General features: G+C 39.2%; 1 protein-coding gene across 5 annotated transcripts in view; it reads left to right on the top strand.

Moving 5' to 3' along the window:
* KITLG (KIT ligand) overlaps positions 1–20,902 on the top strand; it is a 169,933-nt gene that overhangs the window by 8,165 nt on the left and 140,866 nt on the right. The window contains exon 1 of one of the 5 annotated variants that reach the window (XM_008062472.2): positions 15,034–15,117. The exons of the other annotated variants lie outside the window; for them this stretch is intronic. Within the exon in view, the coding sequence (XP_008060663.1) occupies positions 15,109–15,117 (9 nt within the window). The 5' untranslated portion in view covers positions 15,034–15,108. Of the gene's footprint in view, positions 1–15,033; positions 15,118–20,902 lie in introns of those variants that run through there. 5 annotated transcript variants of the gene reach the window in all.

The raw sequence follows: 20,902 nt of genomic DNA, 5'->3' as shown, positions 1-20,902 counted from the left end.
CACCTCAGCCTCCCAAAGGCGCGGGATTACAGGCTGAGCCACCGAGCCCAGCTTTTTTTTCAATTCTTAACCTCTGCCCAGGAACATGTTTTTACAACTTTAGTACCTGTTTGTAATGTACTGATGTTATAGTACTCTATGCCTTAACAATACTTAAAATGGTATGCCTCTCTGTTTTTTAGGTTTTTTTAAATCTGAAATTTAGGTCTTTTTTATGATGTTTAGGCATTTATTAACCTGATTTGATTTTGGTTTATTTTATTAATATGTACGTTTAGCTGTAAAGAATTTTAATTTAAAATTAGAATTAGCTTCTGATATTAAGTCCTTATATAATGCTCACAGTATGCGGACCAGTTCTATGCCTCTTACATTCATTTTAATTTTTTAAACAGTTAGACTTTTAAATCCAAGTCTGATTTGGCCATTTATTGTTTGCATTTTTACTTTTGTATACATGTCACACATAAATGATTCAGTGTGAAGGAATGAAATTCACTGAAACACTTGACAAGGGTTTGACATTTAAATATGTGGCCCTTGTAAATAACTTCCACCATTGTTTTATAAAATCAAACCATCCTGATAATAGATATGCCAAAATAACATTTAGTAGAAAACAGCTCCAAAATTAATGAATTCATAGAACTTTTCCTCTGGGAGTTAGGTATTATATTTTAAATCCCATTTCACAGATGAGGAAACTAAACTAAGGCCTTTCCTTGCCAATTCCGGGTATTTATTGCCAAGATTATCATCCAGAGAGATTCAGCTGGCACAGCCACAGTGCATCCATGTGGCTTGTTCAAAGATACACATTCCGTGTACAAGAACATTGAATCAAAAACAAATGCAATTCACATATTAAAAACAGCTGCCAGGAATAGGATGTGGACAACAAAAATTTCATGATCATAGTTTTCTCGCAGAGTGGCTCCTACTAGCTGGTCAGTAAATACACATGGACCGTTGAGGGAAGAATGAAGGCCTGGTTTAGGTTATGAGGTACTGATACATTTCTTACAAGCTTTTCTTCCTTTTTTATGGCAGAATTCTAGAAATCATAACAGGTCTATTAGGCTACTCTGTTCATCATTCACGGGGCTAATTTTTAGTGAATATGCAACATCATTTACTAAGTGAAACTGAAGTCCATGTGAAAAAATAGCAAAAGTGGAACTGAGTTAGAGATGAAATGTAGTATTGCTTCTGCCACTTACTAACTCTCAGTGAGTTTTTTCTCTCTAAATTTCACTTTCCCAGTCTTTAAAATGGGCACAGAAGCACCTATCTTGCAGTAGTATTGAAGGGAAGATTAAAAGAGTTAGAGACTGTCTCATGTCACAACAACTGGCACTTTATAGATCATCATTTCCTTCTCTGCTAGAATAGCAAGTCATGGAACATTACACAGATTCATAAACTATAAGAGGTAAATTCAGTGTTAGTAATTTCTGGCTTTGGTTATAGGGCTTTAATAAAGAGAGTAATCCTAAGAAACTAATAGCTTACCTCTCTTATTCGTACGTTATCTGTTTTCTTTAACACTCAACAACACTCTTACCAAATTAAACAAAAATGTTTTCCCAATTTTATCTCCCATACCTTTCTGTGAAAGGAAACAGTTATACAAAAAAGGCCAGAAGACAAGCTGCTTAAAAAGTGAATGAGCAGCTTATTAAATAAGGAACTAATAAGACTAGCAAATAAGTCAGTATCTGTCGATTGCTCACCACAGATGAAGCGCCATGCCACAAACTGCACAGGTATGTCTCATTTGATTCCAGCTAAATGGTGTTGTGAAGTGGGTATTATTATTGACATCACCTTTTTTTTTTTTGAGTCGGAGTCTCACTCCGTCACCCAGTCTGGAGTGCAGTGGCCGCTCCCGGCCACCGCAGCCTCAACCTGCTGGGCTCCGGCGATCCTTCCGCCTCAGCCTTCCAAGTAGCCGGAATTACAGGCATGCATTACCATGCCCAGCTGATTTTTTTTTTTTTTGATTTATTGTAGAGATGAGGTCTCGCTGCCCAGGCGGGTCTCGAACCCGCGGGCTCAGGCAATCCACTCACCTCAGCCTCCCAAAGGTGCAGGATTACAGGCTGAGCCACCGAGCCCGGCTGACATCACCTTTTTAACAACTAAAAAAGAAAAATCAAAGTTCATGGAGATTTAGAAAATTTGCCCTATATTAAGATAAAAAGAGTACAAGTAAGCAGAAGAACTTGGATTTGATGCCAAGTCTGTTGACATCTCAACCAGATTTCTCTTAATCACTACAGTGTAAGGCACCACTATTTAGACATGTATGCATATACATATAGCTTGTAAGTCTTGAACTTTTCTTTCTTCCTTCCTTCCTTTCTTCCTTCCTTCCTTTCTTCCTTCCTTCCTTTCTTCCTTCCTTCCTTCTTTCCTTTCCTTTTCTTTCCTTTCTTTTCTATTCCTCCCTCCCTCCCTTCCTCCTTCTTACCTTCCTCCCTTTCTTTCTTTTTGAATTTGTGTGTGGAGATGATGATGATGCTTTAATCTCTTTTTTTTTTTTTGAGTCAGAGTCTCACTCTGTCACCCAGGCTGAAATGCTGTGGAATGATCACAATGATCATGGCCACCTCAGCCTCGGCCTGCTGGGTTCAGGTGATCCTTGCACCTCAGCCTTCCAAGTAGCTGGAACTACAGGTGTGCACCACCATGCACAGCTAATTTTTTGATTTATTGTAGAGATGCAGTCTCGCCGAATTGCCCAGGCTGGTCTCGAACCCCTGCACTCAGGCAATCCTCTCATTCCCCCCCTCCCAAAGTGCTGGGATGACAGGAGTGAGCCACCACGCCCAGCAATGCTTTAATCTTATAGCTGGAAGGCTAAGAGCAGGTGACCCCTAGTCTTCCAGTTGAGTGACAAGTTGCTTCTGACCCTACACTCCTCCTACTGCCAAGAGGTGTGGTTGGTTGTAGAAAAGCAACACTCCCTCAAGGCAGGGAACCAGGGCTTCCTCTCCACCTCTCCCACCCCAGTCTCCTCTAGGTTAACTGGAAACCATATGCCTGACTCACCTGACCGTTATAAATGATTGTAAACTGTAAAAATGTCGTTTTGCTTTATGGAATTCAGAATTAGCATCCTGCCAAAATCTTGCTATCTTTCAAATAGAGCAGTACTTTGTTGGCAGAGGGCATACCTAAAAATATTTTAAAATTGTGTTTCAAAATCATTTCTTAAAAATGGCAAGATACATCAGAGATACTTTTATCAATTTGCATGCTGTTTTGAAAATAGTTTTAATGTCTATGATCTTATTATAAAACTATTTAATAATAATGTCTTTAAACTTATGTCTGCATTTTAAAGCCACCAACAACTTATATTGTGACCTTTGCTTTGTAATACCTTGTCAATCCAACTGCATTCATAATAAAAAATTATTTTCTGTATTAATGTTACAATTTTTTAAAACAAATGACCGTCAGAGAATTCTTATCAACCACATCACCTTGTAACTTACTCAACAGCAGTTTAGTGCGAGTGAAAGTGTTAGCTAGAAAGTCCTGGTAGTATCTGAATGCATGTGAGGGACACAGTAGAACAGAGGCGTGGTTGACTCTGCAGTCAGATGGTCTGCTATGGTTGGCTAAGCACACAAACCTCTGAGTCTCAGTTTCCCCATCTGTGAAACATAATGAGGAACAGTATATTTCTCACAGGTGGCTATGAAGATTAAATAAAGTAATCCACAAAAAAGCACTTAGTCCAGTGCCTCCTACAAAGAAAATACTAAATAAATTATTGCTATTAGCATTAAACAAATGGTAATGTCATGCTTATCCGTAGTAATGACTACTTGACTTTAAGCCAGGTGCAGTGACTCACATCTGTAATCCCAGCACTTAGGGAGGCTAAGGCAGGAGGATCGCTTGAGCCTAGGAGTTCAAGACCAGCCTGGGCAACATAGCCAGGCTGTGTCTGTACAAAAGAAAACTTTAAAACTTAGCGGGGCATGGTGGTGTGCATCTGTAGTCGCAGTTACTCAGGAAGCTGAGGTGGAAGGATTGCCTGAAACAAGGAGGTTGAGGCTGCGATGAGCCATGATCATGCCACTGCACTACAGCTTGGGCAATAGTGAGACCTTGACTTAAAAAGAAAAAAAGAAGTGACTATAATTGCAGTGTCCACTGCTAGAGTGAAAGGAAAGTTGAAGCAATTTATCAAAATAACTCAAGCCTCAAATTCACTTTGGACCTGAGTTATTCCATTATTTTTATTCCTTACTTCAGCAAGCACTGTGGTGGTGGGGGGGGAAGCAAAATGTATGTATTTATAATCACAAGCATGTTTACCTAGAGCAAAGTTACCTCTTTCTATCACGTGCCAAGGTCACAGCACTAATATATGGCAAGGCTGGCCTATGAGCCAGGCAATCTGCGTCCAGACCCTGTGTGCTCAGCTCTTAGATTGGGGGGACAGAACATGAGAACGTCCCATTTTGAAACATTGAGTCCCTACTTTTTCCTGAATGGGTGAAGAAGTTGTTTTCAGTATCTACAGACATGCAGGCGCTTCTCAAGGGAGAACAGAAAGAGCATAACTTTTGTTTGAAAGCAACTCGCTTTTACCTCTGGCTCTTGACTCCAGTTTGCCATGGAGTCTTAGGCAATTTATTTAACTTTACTTAACCTTTTCTTAACCTTCTGTAAAATGGAAGAATAATAATTTGCAGCTTCCTTCTCTCTCTTCCTCACTCTTTTCTTCTCCTTTTCTTATTCCTTCCCTTTCTTTTTTTAACCTAGAAATATGTCGTATCCTAGTTTATGTCACTGATAGAATTTTAATACTGTAAAAAATATTTTTTAGACTAAACATGCTTTCATGCTATACTATTTTTTTTTTAATTGAAATCTTACTCTGTTGCCCAGGATGGAGTGAAGTAGCACTCTCATGGCCACTGCAGCCTCGACCTGCTGGGCTCAGGCGATCCTTCCACCTCAGCCCTCCAAGTAGCTGGAACTACAGGCATGTGTTACCATGTCTGGCTTATTTTTTGATTTATTGTAGAGATGAGATCTCACCAAATTGTCCAGGCTGGTCTCGAACTCCTGAGCTTAGGCAATCCTCTTGCCTTGGCCTCCTAAAGTGCTGGATTACAGCTTGAGTCACCACACCCGTCCCTCTTGCTGTACTATTAAGCACTAAATTATGTTTGTGCAAAGCATTGACTCATTGGTTTTGTATGGACTAGAATGAATTTGGGCTTTGGAGTTAGAATGAGGCTTAAATCTGAGCTCTATTATTATGACCGTGACGGGTTATTTACTTTCTTTTTTTTTTTTTCATTTAAATCTTTCTTTTATTTATTAACAGAGCTTACATTTTGCCTTCATCAAAAATATAATAACTTGATTCAGTTCTTCATATCTCTAGCTCAGCTAAAGACCCATTTGTTGAGTATCCTGTCTTCTGGAGTTTATTTTATTTCTCTGGTCCTCAATATCTTCATCTGTATAATGGAATAATAAGGTTAATCATACATAGATGGTAGACTACAAGAATGAAATGAGATAATATATGGAAATGGCCTGACTTGGAAAGTGATACTCAGTAGGTGGTATCAGTAATCTTTAGGGAAAGGATTATGCAAGCAAATACATCAGTATGCATTAGATTGTCTGCTGTGGGTCTGTTTATTTTTGGTAAGATGACTTTAAGAATCGAAAACCTGTTGTCACTGAGAAGCAAGTGAAATTATGGGTTGGGTGATTATGGGAAATGGAATTGTGTAACCACTAACAGATTAATCAAGGGTTTGGACAGGGGTCAGCATCCCTCTTGTAGCTAAGGAAGCTGACACACATCTTGGCTGCCTCACAAGTCAAAGTCAAGAGAGTAAGTAATGGAGTACACTATACTATACTGTCCTACTCAGAGGTTGTATTTTTGTTCTAAGCCTTGAGTGATGAAAAACGTAACCGTTCCAAACATATGAAACCTGTATGTTTCTTAATGTCTTCCAAAACAAGGCTCAAGTTACTTTTCGAATAGTGTGATTATTAATAGCTTTGGACACCCATAGATCTGGCATCATGTCCTCAAATTGTATGACTTTGAGTCACTTAATTCTTCTTACTTTCTGATTTTCTCATTTGTGCAATGAAGTATATAATAAGATCTAACTCCTAAGGTGGTTATCAGAATTAAATGAGCTACTACATGAGAAGAACTAGTACCAGGACAGATACCAGAAAAATCTCAGTAAATGTTAGTTGTTTTCAAATAAAATGCATTTTGCATTAGAAGATTTATTGTTGTTGTTTATTTTATTTTTACGTGTGTTGAATTTAATAAGTGTGTAGAACCAACAGCTTGAAAATGTTTCCATTACAAATTCAGTTTTTATTTTCTTGTTGGTGAGTCTGATGAGAGTTAAGGGCTTGATTGTCCAGGTTAATCTTCAAGTAAGTTTTGTATCAATCAAGATAAATGCAAGTTACTTTTATCAGTCCATTACCTCAGGTAAACAAGCATTCCATTCTTCGACAGAACATTAAACTGTTATGTGCCTTTTGATGGAGGGCTGACTTGTTCAAAGCACTTGTGAAAGAGAGAAAACAGCTCCTAGTTTCCAACATTTTATAATCTAAAATTTGTTTCTAAAGGTTTCTTGATTGAATCTTTGACTATGGATACCTCAGTGATGAATTTACCAAACCAGGAATGTGTGAAGTAATTTTCGGTTCAGTTCATAGGATCTAACACAATTATGCCAAGACTAAACAGATGTAAAATCTTTAGATACTGAGGGAAAAAAAAAGGAACAAGTCCTTTCTTTTAAGGGCCAAAAGAGAATGAGGCGAAATATTGGCATGTATGATTTTTGTGCATTATTTAGGATGAGATTTATCTGAAAAGGGGACTTGGTTTTGCATCTTTCCCTGAAGATTTGTGTCCTGGCATTTGAGTGTGAGAAAGTGAGAAGGAGAACTTGTTGACAGCATAGGAGATCCATGTTCTAAACTCAGGTGTGCGGCTCTGTGTTGGAGTGTGGCTTAGTCCCTCTGAGAATGCCCATGTCATTTTCCAACAAAACGAAGGGTAGATTCTATCATTTTAAAGACTCTTTTCAACACACACAATCTCAAGTTATAAACAAATTCTGACAATGCCATTGCCCTCCACTGACTGCATTATAAACCCTCCACTGACTGCGTTACATACAGGGTAAAGTCCAAACGCTTGGCACACTGTACAAGATCCTCTGTGGTTTGGCTGGTGTTTATCTCCACCACTCCCTGAGTGGTAAATTTCATTCCAGCGTCACCTCACTGCACACAGTGACAGGCCCACTAGGCTTCTCTTGGTCTCCAAGTCCCTAGCAGCCCCTTCATTTGTCTAAATTAGACGGCTTCTTCTCTAGAAAGTCACATTGTATTGAAATTATCTTTTTTGCTAACCAGGATAACTTGCCTCACATTGGTATCCCAAGCTAGTGGCACAGCACCAAAATCTTGATAAATATTTTCTGAACCAAACTGTGAGTTGATTGAATCATGCCAGATATATCTTTGAAGGAAGGCATCCATCTATCAGCATTCTAAGCATGGATCTGGGCATGTAATGATTTTATGCCTGCCAACCTCAGTTGACACACGGGTTGGCACCAAGCAGAGTGCTTGGAAGGAAGGAGGAACTTTAGAATGTCACTGTTACGCATTAAGATCAATAGGAGACGCATGTAACTGTGCCTGTAACACCTAACACTGCCCTACACAAACATATATGTTCTGACATAGTTCTCCTTGGAAAGAGAAATGATAAATGGGTCACTTCGATGGTAAAAGAGATCGGAGGCAGTGAAATTAAAAAAGAAGAGAGTGAGGCAGTTGCTTGCCATTCTTTAAGGAAATAATACCAATTGGAACTTTAAAAAAATGAGATGAGGTCTCACTATGCTGCCCTGGCTGATCTCAAACTCCTAGACTCAAGCAATCCTCCTGCCTCAGCCTTCCAAAGTGCTAGGATTATGGACATGAGCCACTGTGCCCAGCCAGAGTTCTCTCATTCAAGATATATACAGGGGCTAAATTAGAGCCACAGAGGATTTTAGGACAGAGTACTGTTGATGATGATAAAGAAAATATTGATTTCTGATGCTTATGCTCTGTGCCAGGTCTTGAGCTAAATGTGTTACATACTTTATCTTCCCTAATTCTTCCCACCTATGAGGGCATAGTGATTATTCCATTTTACAGATGAGGAATGTGGGCTCATGGAGGTTGGGCACGTTGCTCAGCATCCTACAACTGTCAGTCATCAAACCTGATCTATTTGTTTCTGATCCCTTGGTTGGTTCTAGTACTGTTGTCATTGTCTAAAGTTTTTTTTTGATACATAATAATTCAGTAAATATAGCCAATGAATTATTCCTCCCCAGCTCACTCACATTCAAGATGTTTCCTTTAATATTTTCTGTTCACAGTCTGTGCTGGTTAATAGGTAGCCAGTGCAATAGACAAGCACAGGATGTTGTGTGGTTTTGGATACTGATGTCTTTGTCTACAAAGTGTTGAAAGACAGAAATACAGCATTTTTAGAGGGCTTAGGTGGTTCCATCCGAATGTTAGTTATATATTTAATATAGATAGGGTTAAGGAGTTTAGCAAAAAGAGTGTTTCAGTACTTTAGATCAGAGATTATTTAAGTGTGGAAGAAGAAATTTGGGGAAGGATTCACAAGAAGTGATCTTTTCAAATTTTGTGTGTAATTGGAAGCCATTCTTTTAGTGACCCAAGGCAATAATACTACTGTTTTATGATATAATATTATAGAGTGCTCTGAAGTAAATTATGCAACCTCGTAGCATGGACTATTTAACTTTTTTTTTAATTAGGTGAACTTTTTGGTTTTAAGTGTAAAACCGAAAGGTTAACATTTATTGAACCAGTAAAACTTTTCAAATTCTATATAATTATATCACAAAGAGCAAAGTTTACCTCCTGCCTCAGTTTGCAAACAAACTCTCCAAAAGATTGCTGGATGTGGTGGCTCACACCTGTCATCTCAGCACGTTGGGTGGCAGAGGCAAAAGGATCACCTGCATCCACAAGTTCAAGACCAGCCTAGGCGACTTGGCGAGTCCTTGTGTCTACAGTAAAAAAAAAAAAAATAGCCGGGCGTGGTGGTGCACGCCTGTAGTTCCAGCTTACTTGGAAGGGAGAGGCTGAAAAATCGCCTGAGCCCAGCAGGTCGAGGCTGCAGTGGCCGTGAGTGTGCCACTGCACTCCAACCTGGGTGACAAAGTGAGACTTCAACTAAAAAAAAATTTAAAAATCTTCGAAAGACCAGAAATGAGAAGAAGAGATTGCATATGAAAGTTGAGCAGTGAAGTGGTTGTGTGAAACGGTGTGTGCAGATTTGGCAATCGAGACACACGGCCATTGAAGTGCGTTTCTTCAGTTTCACTGAGAAGGCTGCTCCTGAGGCCTTCTCCTCATTTCCTGAGGAAGTGGGTACCCATCCCCTCCCATATGGTGAGATCCTCACTGTGCTATTCAAACAGCCTCCCTGTTTACATTTGTTCTTCCATCATCTTTTTATTCCTCAGCAAAGCAGCTGCTTTGAAAAGAAGCTCAAAGGATTATCTTGAAATGGTTACCCACTTGCCCTCTCTCCTGCCTAGAGAAGGAAGTTCCTTTCTTCTTTTCCCCCAACAATGCTAAGAGTAAAGACTTGAAGCCTTGAGGCACATTTTTCATAGTCTTCTTTTGTTTACAGCTGGGAAACATAATTGGTAATCTCCCCAAGTCTACTTGGAGGATAAACTTCAGAGCAAAAAACAATTTATGTTTACCTAGAAGATTGTTAACTCAGAGACTTTTAAAGTAACAATAATAATATGATGCCACTACTTCTATCTGATATATTGTAAAAAGTCATTTCCTTTTTTTCTTCTGTTGTATACCTTCCTTTCACTGATGAATTCATTTATATACTTTCCGATTTATTCATTTTGTAAATTATTTTTTAAATGTATCTCACTCTGTCTCCCAGGCTGAAGTGTAGTGGCGTGATCATAGTTCACAGCAGCCTCGAACTTCTAGGTTCAAGAGATCTCCCCATGTCAGCCTCCCAAGTAACTGGGATTACGAGCTGGTGCCCCCATGTCTGGCTAATTTTTTTTGGTGGGGGTAGAGACTGGGTCTTATTCTGTTGCCCAAACTGATCTTAAACTTCTGACCTCAAGCAATCCTCTCACCTCGGCCTCCCAAAGCACTGGGATTACAGATGTGAGCCCTGGCAGTTGGCCTCTAATGCATTGGGAGACTCTTCCTAAACAGTAGTATGATAGAGAATGCAAGGCATAACTCTGTGAATCTCATGGAGAATTCTAATAAAAGAACTTGCCACTTGGTCATGATTATTAGCATGGAAACCCAATGGTACAGCCTATTTTGAAGAAGGTGGAGAAGAGTCATAGGGTTAGCTCATGAATAGTCTGGCATGCAATTTTCTGTATCTTGCAGACAAGTCACATGACAAGGGAACATCAACACCATGCCAACATGACCCTGGAGAAAAAGTAGCTAGTTTTGTACTTTGGTCAAGGTAGGAATGGATCTGGCCAGTTAAAAAAAATAAAATAAAATAAAATAAATAAAATGACTCCATTTTATTTATTTATTTAATCGGAGTCTTACTCTGTTATCCCAGCTGGAGTACAGTGGTAAGTTCACCACAGCCACCACAGCCTCGACCTGCTGGGCATCGGACAATCATTTGTCTCAGCCTTCCAAGAAGCTAAAACTACAGGTGCTCGTTACCATACCCAGATAATTTTTTTTTTAATCTATTATAGAAACAAGGTCTCACCAAGTTGTCCAGGCTAGTCTCAAGCCCCTGGACTCAGGCAATCCTATTGCCTTGGCCTCCTAAGGTGCTGGGATGACAGGTGTGAGCCACGGCGCCTGTCAAGGACTTAGGTTTATGAGCATTGTTTTGCCTGCTTTAGTAAAGATGACAGACAGATAAGAGTTTGTGCTTTGGGAAGAGGTAAAGTTATCATTTAAAAGCGTAACCTATGTGAGCACTTCTAGATATGCCTGCTTCCAAATGGAGTCTTATTCCCTGTGTGCGTTTCCAATTGAGACTCACCATGAGTAATTTTTATGAATGGCTGCTTCAGAAATGTTGATGGATTGCAGTTCATTGGGGAACTAGGGAGAAAGTTGCATATTACACTGAATTCTAAAGTGGTGTGGAATTACAGACTCCTCAGAACCTTCCGTTGAACTTACTTCAAGATAGTGTCCACATTCCAGGTCTGTGAGGCATTGCTAGTGTTTTGTTTTTTGACTTTTAATATCATTTAACCAATAAAGTAGTTCCTTCAGAAAGGAAACTCTGAGATTTTGCAGCAAGGTCAGCACTTTAATTTATCATACTTGCACCACATCTACCAGGAGAGGCATTTTCCAATGGCTGTTCATTCATTAAAATTATTTATTTAGCATTTACTACAATCAAGGCGCTAGAGATACAGCATTAAACAAAACAGTTGTCTTACCCTGCTCTTCATGGAGATTACCATCTACCCTCAGCTTTACATACCAATTTTCTACTTATGAGGACCTAGAGAAGTATTAAAGTTACAAAGAAAATGGTTAAATATTCAAACTGAGAAGCATTTAGCTAATTGTCATCATTAGGATTTAGCAGTTATTGAGCCCAAGAGTGATAAGTATGACAATGATTTATACTCAACTGATGAGCAAAACTTTTCTGTTTGTCCTCGTATGTGTATATTATTAATATTAATAATAATATTATAATCCTCCATATATTATTAATATTATTATTAATATTATACAGTGCTATATAGATAACACTGTTAAAACACAAACAATACCCTACAGACCTAGAATGTAGACATTGTCCTGCAGTAAATTTAAAATATTTATACTTTGAGATAGAGTCTCCTTTTGTCATCAGGATGGAGTTCAATACTCCAGTCATAGCTCACTGCAACCTTGAACTCCTGGGCTCAGGTGATCCTTCAGCCTCAGCCTTCCAAGTTGCTGGGACTAGGGTCATGTACCACCGTGCCTAGCTATTTCCCCCCCCAGGCTGGTCTTGAAGCCCTGGCCTCAAGCGATCCTCCTACCTCAGCCTCCCACAGTGCTGGGATTACAGGTGTGAGCCACTATGCTCATTCTCTTTCTAAAAAGATTTATAATGGGTTTCTCTGTACCTGGCATTGCCTTAACCACTTTGGACAAAGTTGTGAGGTACTGAAAGTCCCTTATGGAGCCTTACGGTTCTCATGCTCAAGTTCAGGAGACAGATAATGAGCAAAATTTTTGTTGGTGAAGTTGCAATTCCATTATGTAAATATGTACACCATCTGCTGAGGCTTGAATCCTACATGATCCAGATGTCATTTCTGCCCCATTCGGTATACCTGGGTTTATTCTCTATTCAAATAGTTTAGATATTGTCACCATAATGGGCTGTTTTTTGATGCGAATTTGATGGAAGGAGCATTGTTATGGATAATTTAGTAGCAGTTAGCAATGTGTGCAGTCCACAAATGTGAAGAAGCATGTCCTATGAATAAGGACCAGATCAAGATGCTAGAGATAAGAACATTGCATGAGAATAATATAATCCTCATTCTCACACCATGTAAATTCTTGTTGGGAAAAAGAGATGATAAGAGGAGACTAATTGGGTTATCAAGATATTTTCTGGGAATGCAAAGTCACTCTGTCACCCAGGCTAGAGTTCAATGGTCCAACCATAGCTCACCGCAGCCTTGAATTCCTGGACTCAGGCAATCTTTCAGCCTCAGCCTCCTGAGTTGCTGGGACTAGGGGTACATACCACTATGCCTAGCTAATTTATTTTTAATGACACGAGGTCTTACTGTGCTGCCCAGGTTGGTCTTAAACCTCCCGCCTCCGCTTCCCAAATTGCTGGGATTACAGGTGTGAGCCTGTAATAAGAAATGACTGTGATAGGTTGCAATGTGAGGGACTCCTTAGGACAGGTTACCTGGGAAGACTCCTCTGAGAAGGCTGGTGTTTGAACTGAGTCTTGAATGATGAGAAGGACTTGCCATTGGCAAAGCCCAGGAGATAGCAGGATTGCAGCAGCAAGTCAGGAATACCTTCTTGGTGTCTCAGGAACACAGAGGAGCCCAGAGTGGCTGGAACATGGAGGGAAGACAGGGCTTGCTTATACATGACCATGGAGTTTGGGCAAGCCTATGTGTTATCCGATCCTGTCGGCCTTGGTTAGGTTTTCAAGTCTTATTGCAAATATAATGGGAAGACATTGGGAGATTTTAAGCAGGTGATGACGTTTTATATATTCCCATAACACACTTGTGAGCATCAAGTGTGAAAGCAAAAAAGGCTATTTAGAAGAGCCTTGTAAACTTCCATTAAGAGTGGTGGAGAAGTTGGGCGCAGTGGCTCATGCCTGTAATCCCAGCAATTTGGGAGGTGGAGGCGAGGGGACTGCCTAAGTCCAGGGTTCCAGCCTGGGCAACTAGGTGAGACCTCATCTCCACAATAAATTTTTTTAAAAAAATTAGCCAGGTATGGTGGCATGTACCTCTGATTCCAGCTGCTTGGAAGGCTGAGGTGGTAGGATTACCTGAGCCCAGCAAATTGAGGCTGTAGTGGCTGTGAGTATGCCACTGCATTTCAGCCTGGGTGACAAGTGAGACTCTGACTCAAAAAAAAAAAGGAAGAGTGGTGGAGTCTGGCAGAAGCTGAAGTGGTACAAGATGAGGTGGAAAGAAGTGTTTCAGGATTTACTTTGTTACTGGAAAATATGAATAGGACTTGACAGATGTGAAAATCGGAGAACAGGAAGAATCAAGGATGGTGCCCAGATTGTTGACTTGAACCGCCATCCTTCAAGTTTGGACATGTTACTGAAGATGCTTGTTCTGGATGTGGTGGAAAAGAAAGTAGTGATAATAGTCACGGTGAGCATTTTGAGGGCATGCTTTTGTCGGGTACTATACTGTATGCCTTAAATGCATAACTCAAGTCTTCCACAAGTCAGTGAAGTAGGTTCTATTATTATGCCCATGTTACAGATGAGGAACCTGAGGTTCCACATGATTAAATAACTTTCCAAAGGCCACAAGGATAGCAAGTGTCAAAGTAGAAATTAAAATATGAACAGTCTGATTCCAGGGTCGATGTTTCCCAGCCCCCTATTCCATACCATTTCTCTGTTCATGAGTAAACACCCTGTTTTCTAAAGTTGTTGTGGGTTTATTACCGAAGTTAAAGTTGACTTTTGAAACTCTGTTATTTAGGTTAACATTCACCCATTGCCCAAACAATCAGTTCTTACTTTTACATCAGGTAGAAAAAGGCCCACCTGCTTTGGGAGTGCTATACCAAGTCCAAGCTCAGAGGCAATTTACAACCACTTTCTATCATCTTTCTGTGCTGATCTTTAATCTATGAAGTAGGCAAAATATAAATGGGATTTTCTACAGTTAGCATATGTCAATTAATAATAAAATAATTTTTAAATGGGATTGTGTCATTCGCTATTAGTACAGCTTTTAGAATTCAACATTTAAAGGATTAGTAAAAATACGTTAAATAATAACTATAACCTTAATTATGAAGTAACTACAGCTAACTAAGCTAGCTATAGCTAACTAATTAGTAACCATAATTGATAAAATAATAATTGTAGCTTAATAGGGATATAATGATCTCCTGTCAGTCCTCTTGTGGGTGCTTTACATGACACTGTCCTATTTAATTTTTTCAAAATTTCAAAGACATGTTATCACTATTAGAATGCTATGTTTCAGAGAGGTTACATAATTTGTTCAGGATTATGAAATGTAAAGTGATATAATCAGGATTTGAATACATGTCTCATGTTGATGATATTCTTCTATTTCAAGCATCATTGCCTTCATAAGCAATGAACCTGCAATTGAAGTGTATTGTTTCCAGAGCAACATGTCCTGGGCATGTCATTGAACGTGTAATTGAAGAGTATTGTTATCAGAGAGACATGTCCCAGGCATGTCAATGAACCTGCATTGAAATGTACTGTTACCAGAGCAACTTGTTCCAGGCATGTCAAAGGTAAATGCTTTGCTGTGTTTCAAGTGTTAGAATTGCATTAAAACAATGATGGATTGCCAATCAAAAATTGCTCCCCTTATTTTACAGTTTGGATTATGGAATACAGATGGAAAATTCCTAAGGAAAGTTTAGACCAATGTTTATGAGAAATAAATGCATAATAACTTCACTTTTTTCTTTCAGTTTTGCTTGGGTTTCAATTGCAGAAAATATAATCCACTCTAACTAGTTTAAAACAGTAAGGGGTACATTGAAGTGCATTCTATGACTTATAAGACCATTGGAAGAGCTGGAGGAGCAGGATGTGGGCTGAACTTCCAGAATACCCCCAGCACTCAGAACCCAGTTAAAAGTTCACTGCAGTCTGTAAAGTTGTTGCAGCCAGTGCAGGACGCTGTTGCTGCTGCTGACTGCCAGGTCTTGCAACCCCTGGTACCACCCAAGCCAACAAAATGCATGCCATTTTGCAGCCAGCCTCTCTTCTCGAGTATTTCCTTCTCATGTGAAATCTTGCAGAGTTGTGCCTGATTGGCAGAACCTAAGTCCCATCTACAACCCTAGCTAACTTAAAGAGCATCTGAGAAATTGACTTTTTAGCTTTCTAGCCACAGTAGTGCAGATTGATATGCTAAGAGAGACAGTACACAATATCTTCCACTCTTAGTGTACTTAACTTCTCTTTTATCAGGTTTTTCTGAATCAGGAGTATCTAATAGGTAGCCCTTCAACCAAATGCAACCTGGCATACTTTTTCAGGCATTTTTGTTTATTTGTTTTCCCTAATGATACAGCACCCATGAATGACCTAAAATAGCACATCTTAGACTCTAGAGAGTACATAGAGGGTTTGCTAAAATGCACTGTCCAGAGATAAACCCTCAGGAATTTGGATTCCCTATTGACACTTTGGAATTTGCACTCAAAGTTAACACCCCAGATAATTACACTTTCTTCTAAAGATAACATAGCTGACTCCCCTTGTTTCAGTTGGGGCACTATCTTCAATGAAGGAGGGAAACATTTTGACAGCTTATTTAATTCACTAAAAAGGCTGTTGGTATGTCCAAGCACATATTGCATAATCAGGAGAGGTAGTTCGCGACCTTTGTAAACCAGACTTTTCATCCAATGTGTTGGAGAAAATGATCAAGGTTATGAATGTGCTTTGAGCTCATGCCTTTACTCTCACTAGTCTTGATGGTATTTGGAAGCATTTTAAGTATGGTATAAAGATTTAGATGATTTTAATGTAGTAAAAAAAAAAGTGGAGGAAAAAAATACTTTGAAAATTTTCTGAGCTGCTTTCTCATTACTTACTCTGTGAAACCAGACGTTAGAATTCTCAGTAACTGATCTGATAATGCACCTGAGCACATTTAATTGTATCCATAGAAGAAAAATACAAAAATTTCTAGAAAGTTCAGGCATTCTGTCTCAGCTTAGGCACTTGGGATCAGATGGCAACTAGAACTTCTACTTATTTCCCTTCATTGAATTGTTTGTAGTTCAAAGGATTTTAGAGAGTTGCATAGCTTTAGATTTACATGAAATTCCACTTTTAGAGGCGTCACATATTTGAAATAACATAAATTATGACTTACGCTTGTGTAGCTATTTTTGGAGAGCTACATAGTGGTTCAATTTTAAGAATAATTAATTGACCTAAGACTGAACAATGCTCTCCGAAGAGTATCAGTGTTTATGGAGCACTGAAGATGTGTATTTCAGAACTACCGTGAATTTTTGAATTATATGTTGGGAGGATATTCCCTTTCTTTCTTTGAAAATACACACTTATGGCAAAAAGAGTCAGCAACAGATTTTGTCATTACCTGGAATATCCCTAAAATAAAGTGAACTAAAATGTCTAGGGGATTTTTTTCTCCTCTTCTTCACGTTATTATTATTATTTTTTTTTGAAAAATTTGTGTGATAATTTTGTTTGAAAATTTTCTGAGCCGCTTCCTCTGATTACTTACTTTGTGAAACCATATCTGACAATGCATCTGAGCACATTTGCTTAGTGCTAAAGAGCTATATTGATGACTTACTAATTACTTTTTTTAAAAAACCATTTAAAAATCATTGTTACTAATGAAATAGTCTATACTGCTGACACAAATGATTACTCTATCATGTATGTCTCTATTAGAAATTATAACAGCAAAACCTGAACACCTGAACAATCAGGTCCTAGAGTCTAACCTAAAGTGCCAGTCCTTTCCAGGCACTTTCACACAGGGTCAAAACTTCTAAAACCCAGCTTTATGCACTGTCCTCTATGCCTAGGTCGTTTAAGAAAGAGAAATATTTAGTTTGTCATTTTAGCCCCTTTCTTTCAGAGCTGACTTTTACTTTCTACCAAGACAGAAGTGAACTTTCTAGCCCTTACAGATATTATCCTCTTTATCCTTTTCTGGCAAGCTGTTGTAATATACCCTTGGGATTCCCTCTTTCTCATTCATTCCTATAGTCCATCCACTGTGGTCTGACTTTTAGTTCTGTCAACTCCATAGCGACTGTCCTCATCAAGATCAGCTCCCTTAGGTACTCTTCAGTCATGTTGATATCTGTTAGTCCTTATTGTATGCATTGTACTCTCCCTTTAGTACTTGCTTTTCCACTGGCTACAGGATCAACCAATTTCCTTCTCATGTATTGGGTTTCTTCTTCTCTCAAGTTCTATGCCAATAGTTCATGAGAGAACATCATCCTTGTATAGTAGTGGGTTTTGGTGATAACTTACAGACTCCAGCTGCCACTTCTCCTTGAATATATCTGGTTCAGTGAAGAGTACCACTTTTTATCCAGCTACCCAATAGAAACCTGGAATTCATTTGCGATTCTTCCCCCTTTTACCTCACCCTCTTTCCATCCATTACCAAAACCTTCCATTCTATTTCCATATCCTCTTGACCATGTTCATTTCTCTCCATCCTCACTGCCACTGCCCTAGTTGATCCTCTCATCCATCAGCTCTGGATGACTTGGTGACCTCTTCACTGGCCTCCTGCCCTCCAGCTCATTGCCCTCCCTCTCCCAATCCATCCTTCATTCTGCTGTCTGATAAACTTTTAGATACTAAATCAGATCTTGACACTTCCCTACTTAAAATACTTCTGGGGCTTCCCACTACCTTTAAGATAAACTCCAAATCAATTAACAAAATCAAGAAAGCCTCTACGTATCTCTCCAGTCTGAATTGTTATTGCTTATCCCTTGAAACTTGTTTTCCAATGGTGTTATTAACATGAAATTCTTTGAAAGTATGTTGTTCCCTCACTTCTGTCAACATCTTCTAGTTCCTCTCTCAGGGGTCTTCTCCCTCAAACTCTCTCTGGCATGGCTACCTCTTGCTCACTTCAATGCTTTTTTTACTAGAAACTATCTCTAAGCTCCTCCCTCAACTGCCCCATTCCCCGAAGTCAGATTCAGCTGTACCTCCTGGGGCTTTCTTCTCTCAAGCTCCCACTCTGCTGTGTTTTCTAGTAACTTGAGTGTCCTAAGACCAATGACCATATCTCTTTTGTGTGTTTCTTATGTAGAGATTAGGTAACTCCATATGTGTTTGTTAAATGAATAGGCCGGTCTCGGTGGCTCAGCCTATAATCTCGCGCTTTGGGAGGCCGAGGTGAGTGAATTGCCTGAGCCCGTGGGTTTGAGTCCCGCCTGGGAAACTTGGTGAGACCTCATCTCTACAATAAATAAAAAAAAATTAGCTGGGTGTGATAGCACATGCCTGTAGTTCCAGCTACTTGGAAGGCTGAGGCGGAAGGATCGCCGGAGCCCAGCAGGTTGAGGCTGCAGTGGCCGGGAGCGGCCACTGCACTCTAATCTGGATAACTGAGTGAGACTCCAACTCAATAAATAAATAAATAAATAAATAAATATGCATAAGTGGCTCTTGGGATAATATTACTAGAAGTCTGAAAGCACTCAATTTTGTTTTTACCAGAAGGAACAACTTATCACTTTGTTTTTTGGTTTCTCCCCTCCCTCTAGCTATGTAAATTCTTTAAAGCCACAACTAACTATAACTTGATTTACCTGTACTACTTGTTTATTTCAACCTGGTAATAACTTGATGTGTGGTTTCAATTAAAAAGCATTCTATTAATGGAACCTATATGCCTTTCACAACATAGCCATTTTAAATAAAATTTAATAGTTCATTAACTATAAATGAAATCAGTTTTATTATCTGACTGACCTAGTATTTTTCTTTCTATCAAGTGTAAGTCTTAGTTTACAACCAACCCAGCAGCTTCTTAGCAGAGTGACCATAAGGAAGTTAACTAACCTCTTTGAATCATGCTTTATCGTCTGCAGAATAGTGTAATAATATCTACCTGGTTGATGGAAGGATCAGCCTATATGAAATAGTACCTGGAAACTGCTTATCCTATGTGTGACCATTAGGGGTCAATATATTTGAGCTATTTCCCCTTTAAGTAGCATTTACCTCTAGAACAAGGACTGTCTATCAACAAGTTATTCCCCCCACCCCAGTTTTTCCCATAGATTTAATACAGTGAAACTTTAAATTCCCTATTATAGTGAAGCCATTGTCTACCTTTTTATATTAAGCAGTTCCTTTCCAGGATTTTCCGTTTTTGTCATACGAACATATTCACCAGTTATGTTAAATGGTCACCTATATTATCAAATATTTTAATTTTACTTCTTCACAAAAAGATCTGCATGGAGGGAGGTAGAAGGGTATCTTTGCAAGATTTTAGCACACCAATTCGGACTCCCAGCTGGTTCGAGTTCCACTTAGTTATGCTGTTGTAACATCTGCTTCACTAATAACAGAGTGAGACTCCAACTCAAAAAAAAAAAAAAATTAACAAATCTACTAAATTTTTCCTTTGTTCCTTTGAGATTACTAAACAGTGATTAGAGCAGAATCTGAATCTGTATATGATGATTAGGTATTTACTTTATAATGTTTAATGATAAATTTTAAACAATAAAAATCTGAAAAAAGAAGTCATATAGAATGAAATGGTAATTCACTCAATGAGGATCCTGTTGCTGGTTTCCATCAACCTTATTTTTGAAAGATATGGTTCACATGACCTCAGAAGACCTGAACTCAGGACTAATTGCTATACCTGTGCCTTGGTAGCTTGGTTTCCTGGCTCTGGGTGGTTGAGCCAGTTGGCTTTCTTCCAAAGCACATTTGGGCTACAAGAGAACTGCCTGCTTCGATAGCTGGCATGCGAGATTAAAGAGAAGATGAATGTTGTTTTTGGCAGCAGCTGCTGTTTTGTTCAGGGCAGTTCTAATACCATTTTTGTAGGTCTGTGCATAAGGAAAGTGAGCTCCACAAACACTTCAGGACCTTTTTGACTTTGTGACGTCTGCAGTGTGGACCTGGGCAATGAATATTTTAAAATCACTTCTCATATTCATAGAGAAAAGAGAGGGCTTTTCCCCCCCACGTCTAGGATATTAGGATCTTCTGGTTTTCTAAGCGACATATGTCTCCCTGATGTTCTGGGGCTGCACACATGTTAATTTCTACTGAAGGAAAGGAATCTACAGTGTCTTATGTGTCACAACACATGTTCAGATCAAGTAGATTGCTATAGGGGGCTTTGTGGCTCCTTGTCTTGGCATGTAGCCTTTTATTGTAGGAAAAGCTCTACGTTCAGGAGGGTTTGGTTACTGGGGAAGTATTCCACTGGAGTCTGCTGAGGTTGGTTCGTAACAAAAGTGGAAATTAGGCAAGACCTTAAACCTCATCTTTCTATAACTTTTTCCCCTCCCTTAAATGACC

This window comes from Carlito syrichta, unplaced genomic scaffold, assembly GCF_000164805.1.
Source record: "Carlito syrichta isolate Samal-C Ts95f unplaced genomic scaffold, Tarsius_syrichta-2.0.1 Scaffold305718, whole genome shotgun sequence".
NCBI classification, from domain to species: domain Eukaryota; kingdom Metazoa; phylum Chordata; class Mammalia; order Primates; family Tarsiidae; genus Carlito; species Carlito syrichta.
This window is presented reverse-complemented; position numbering and strand designations above follow the sequence as displayed.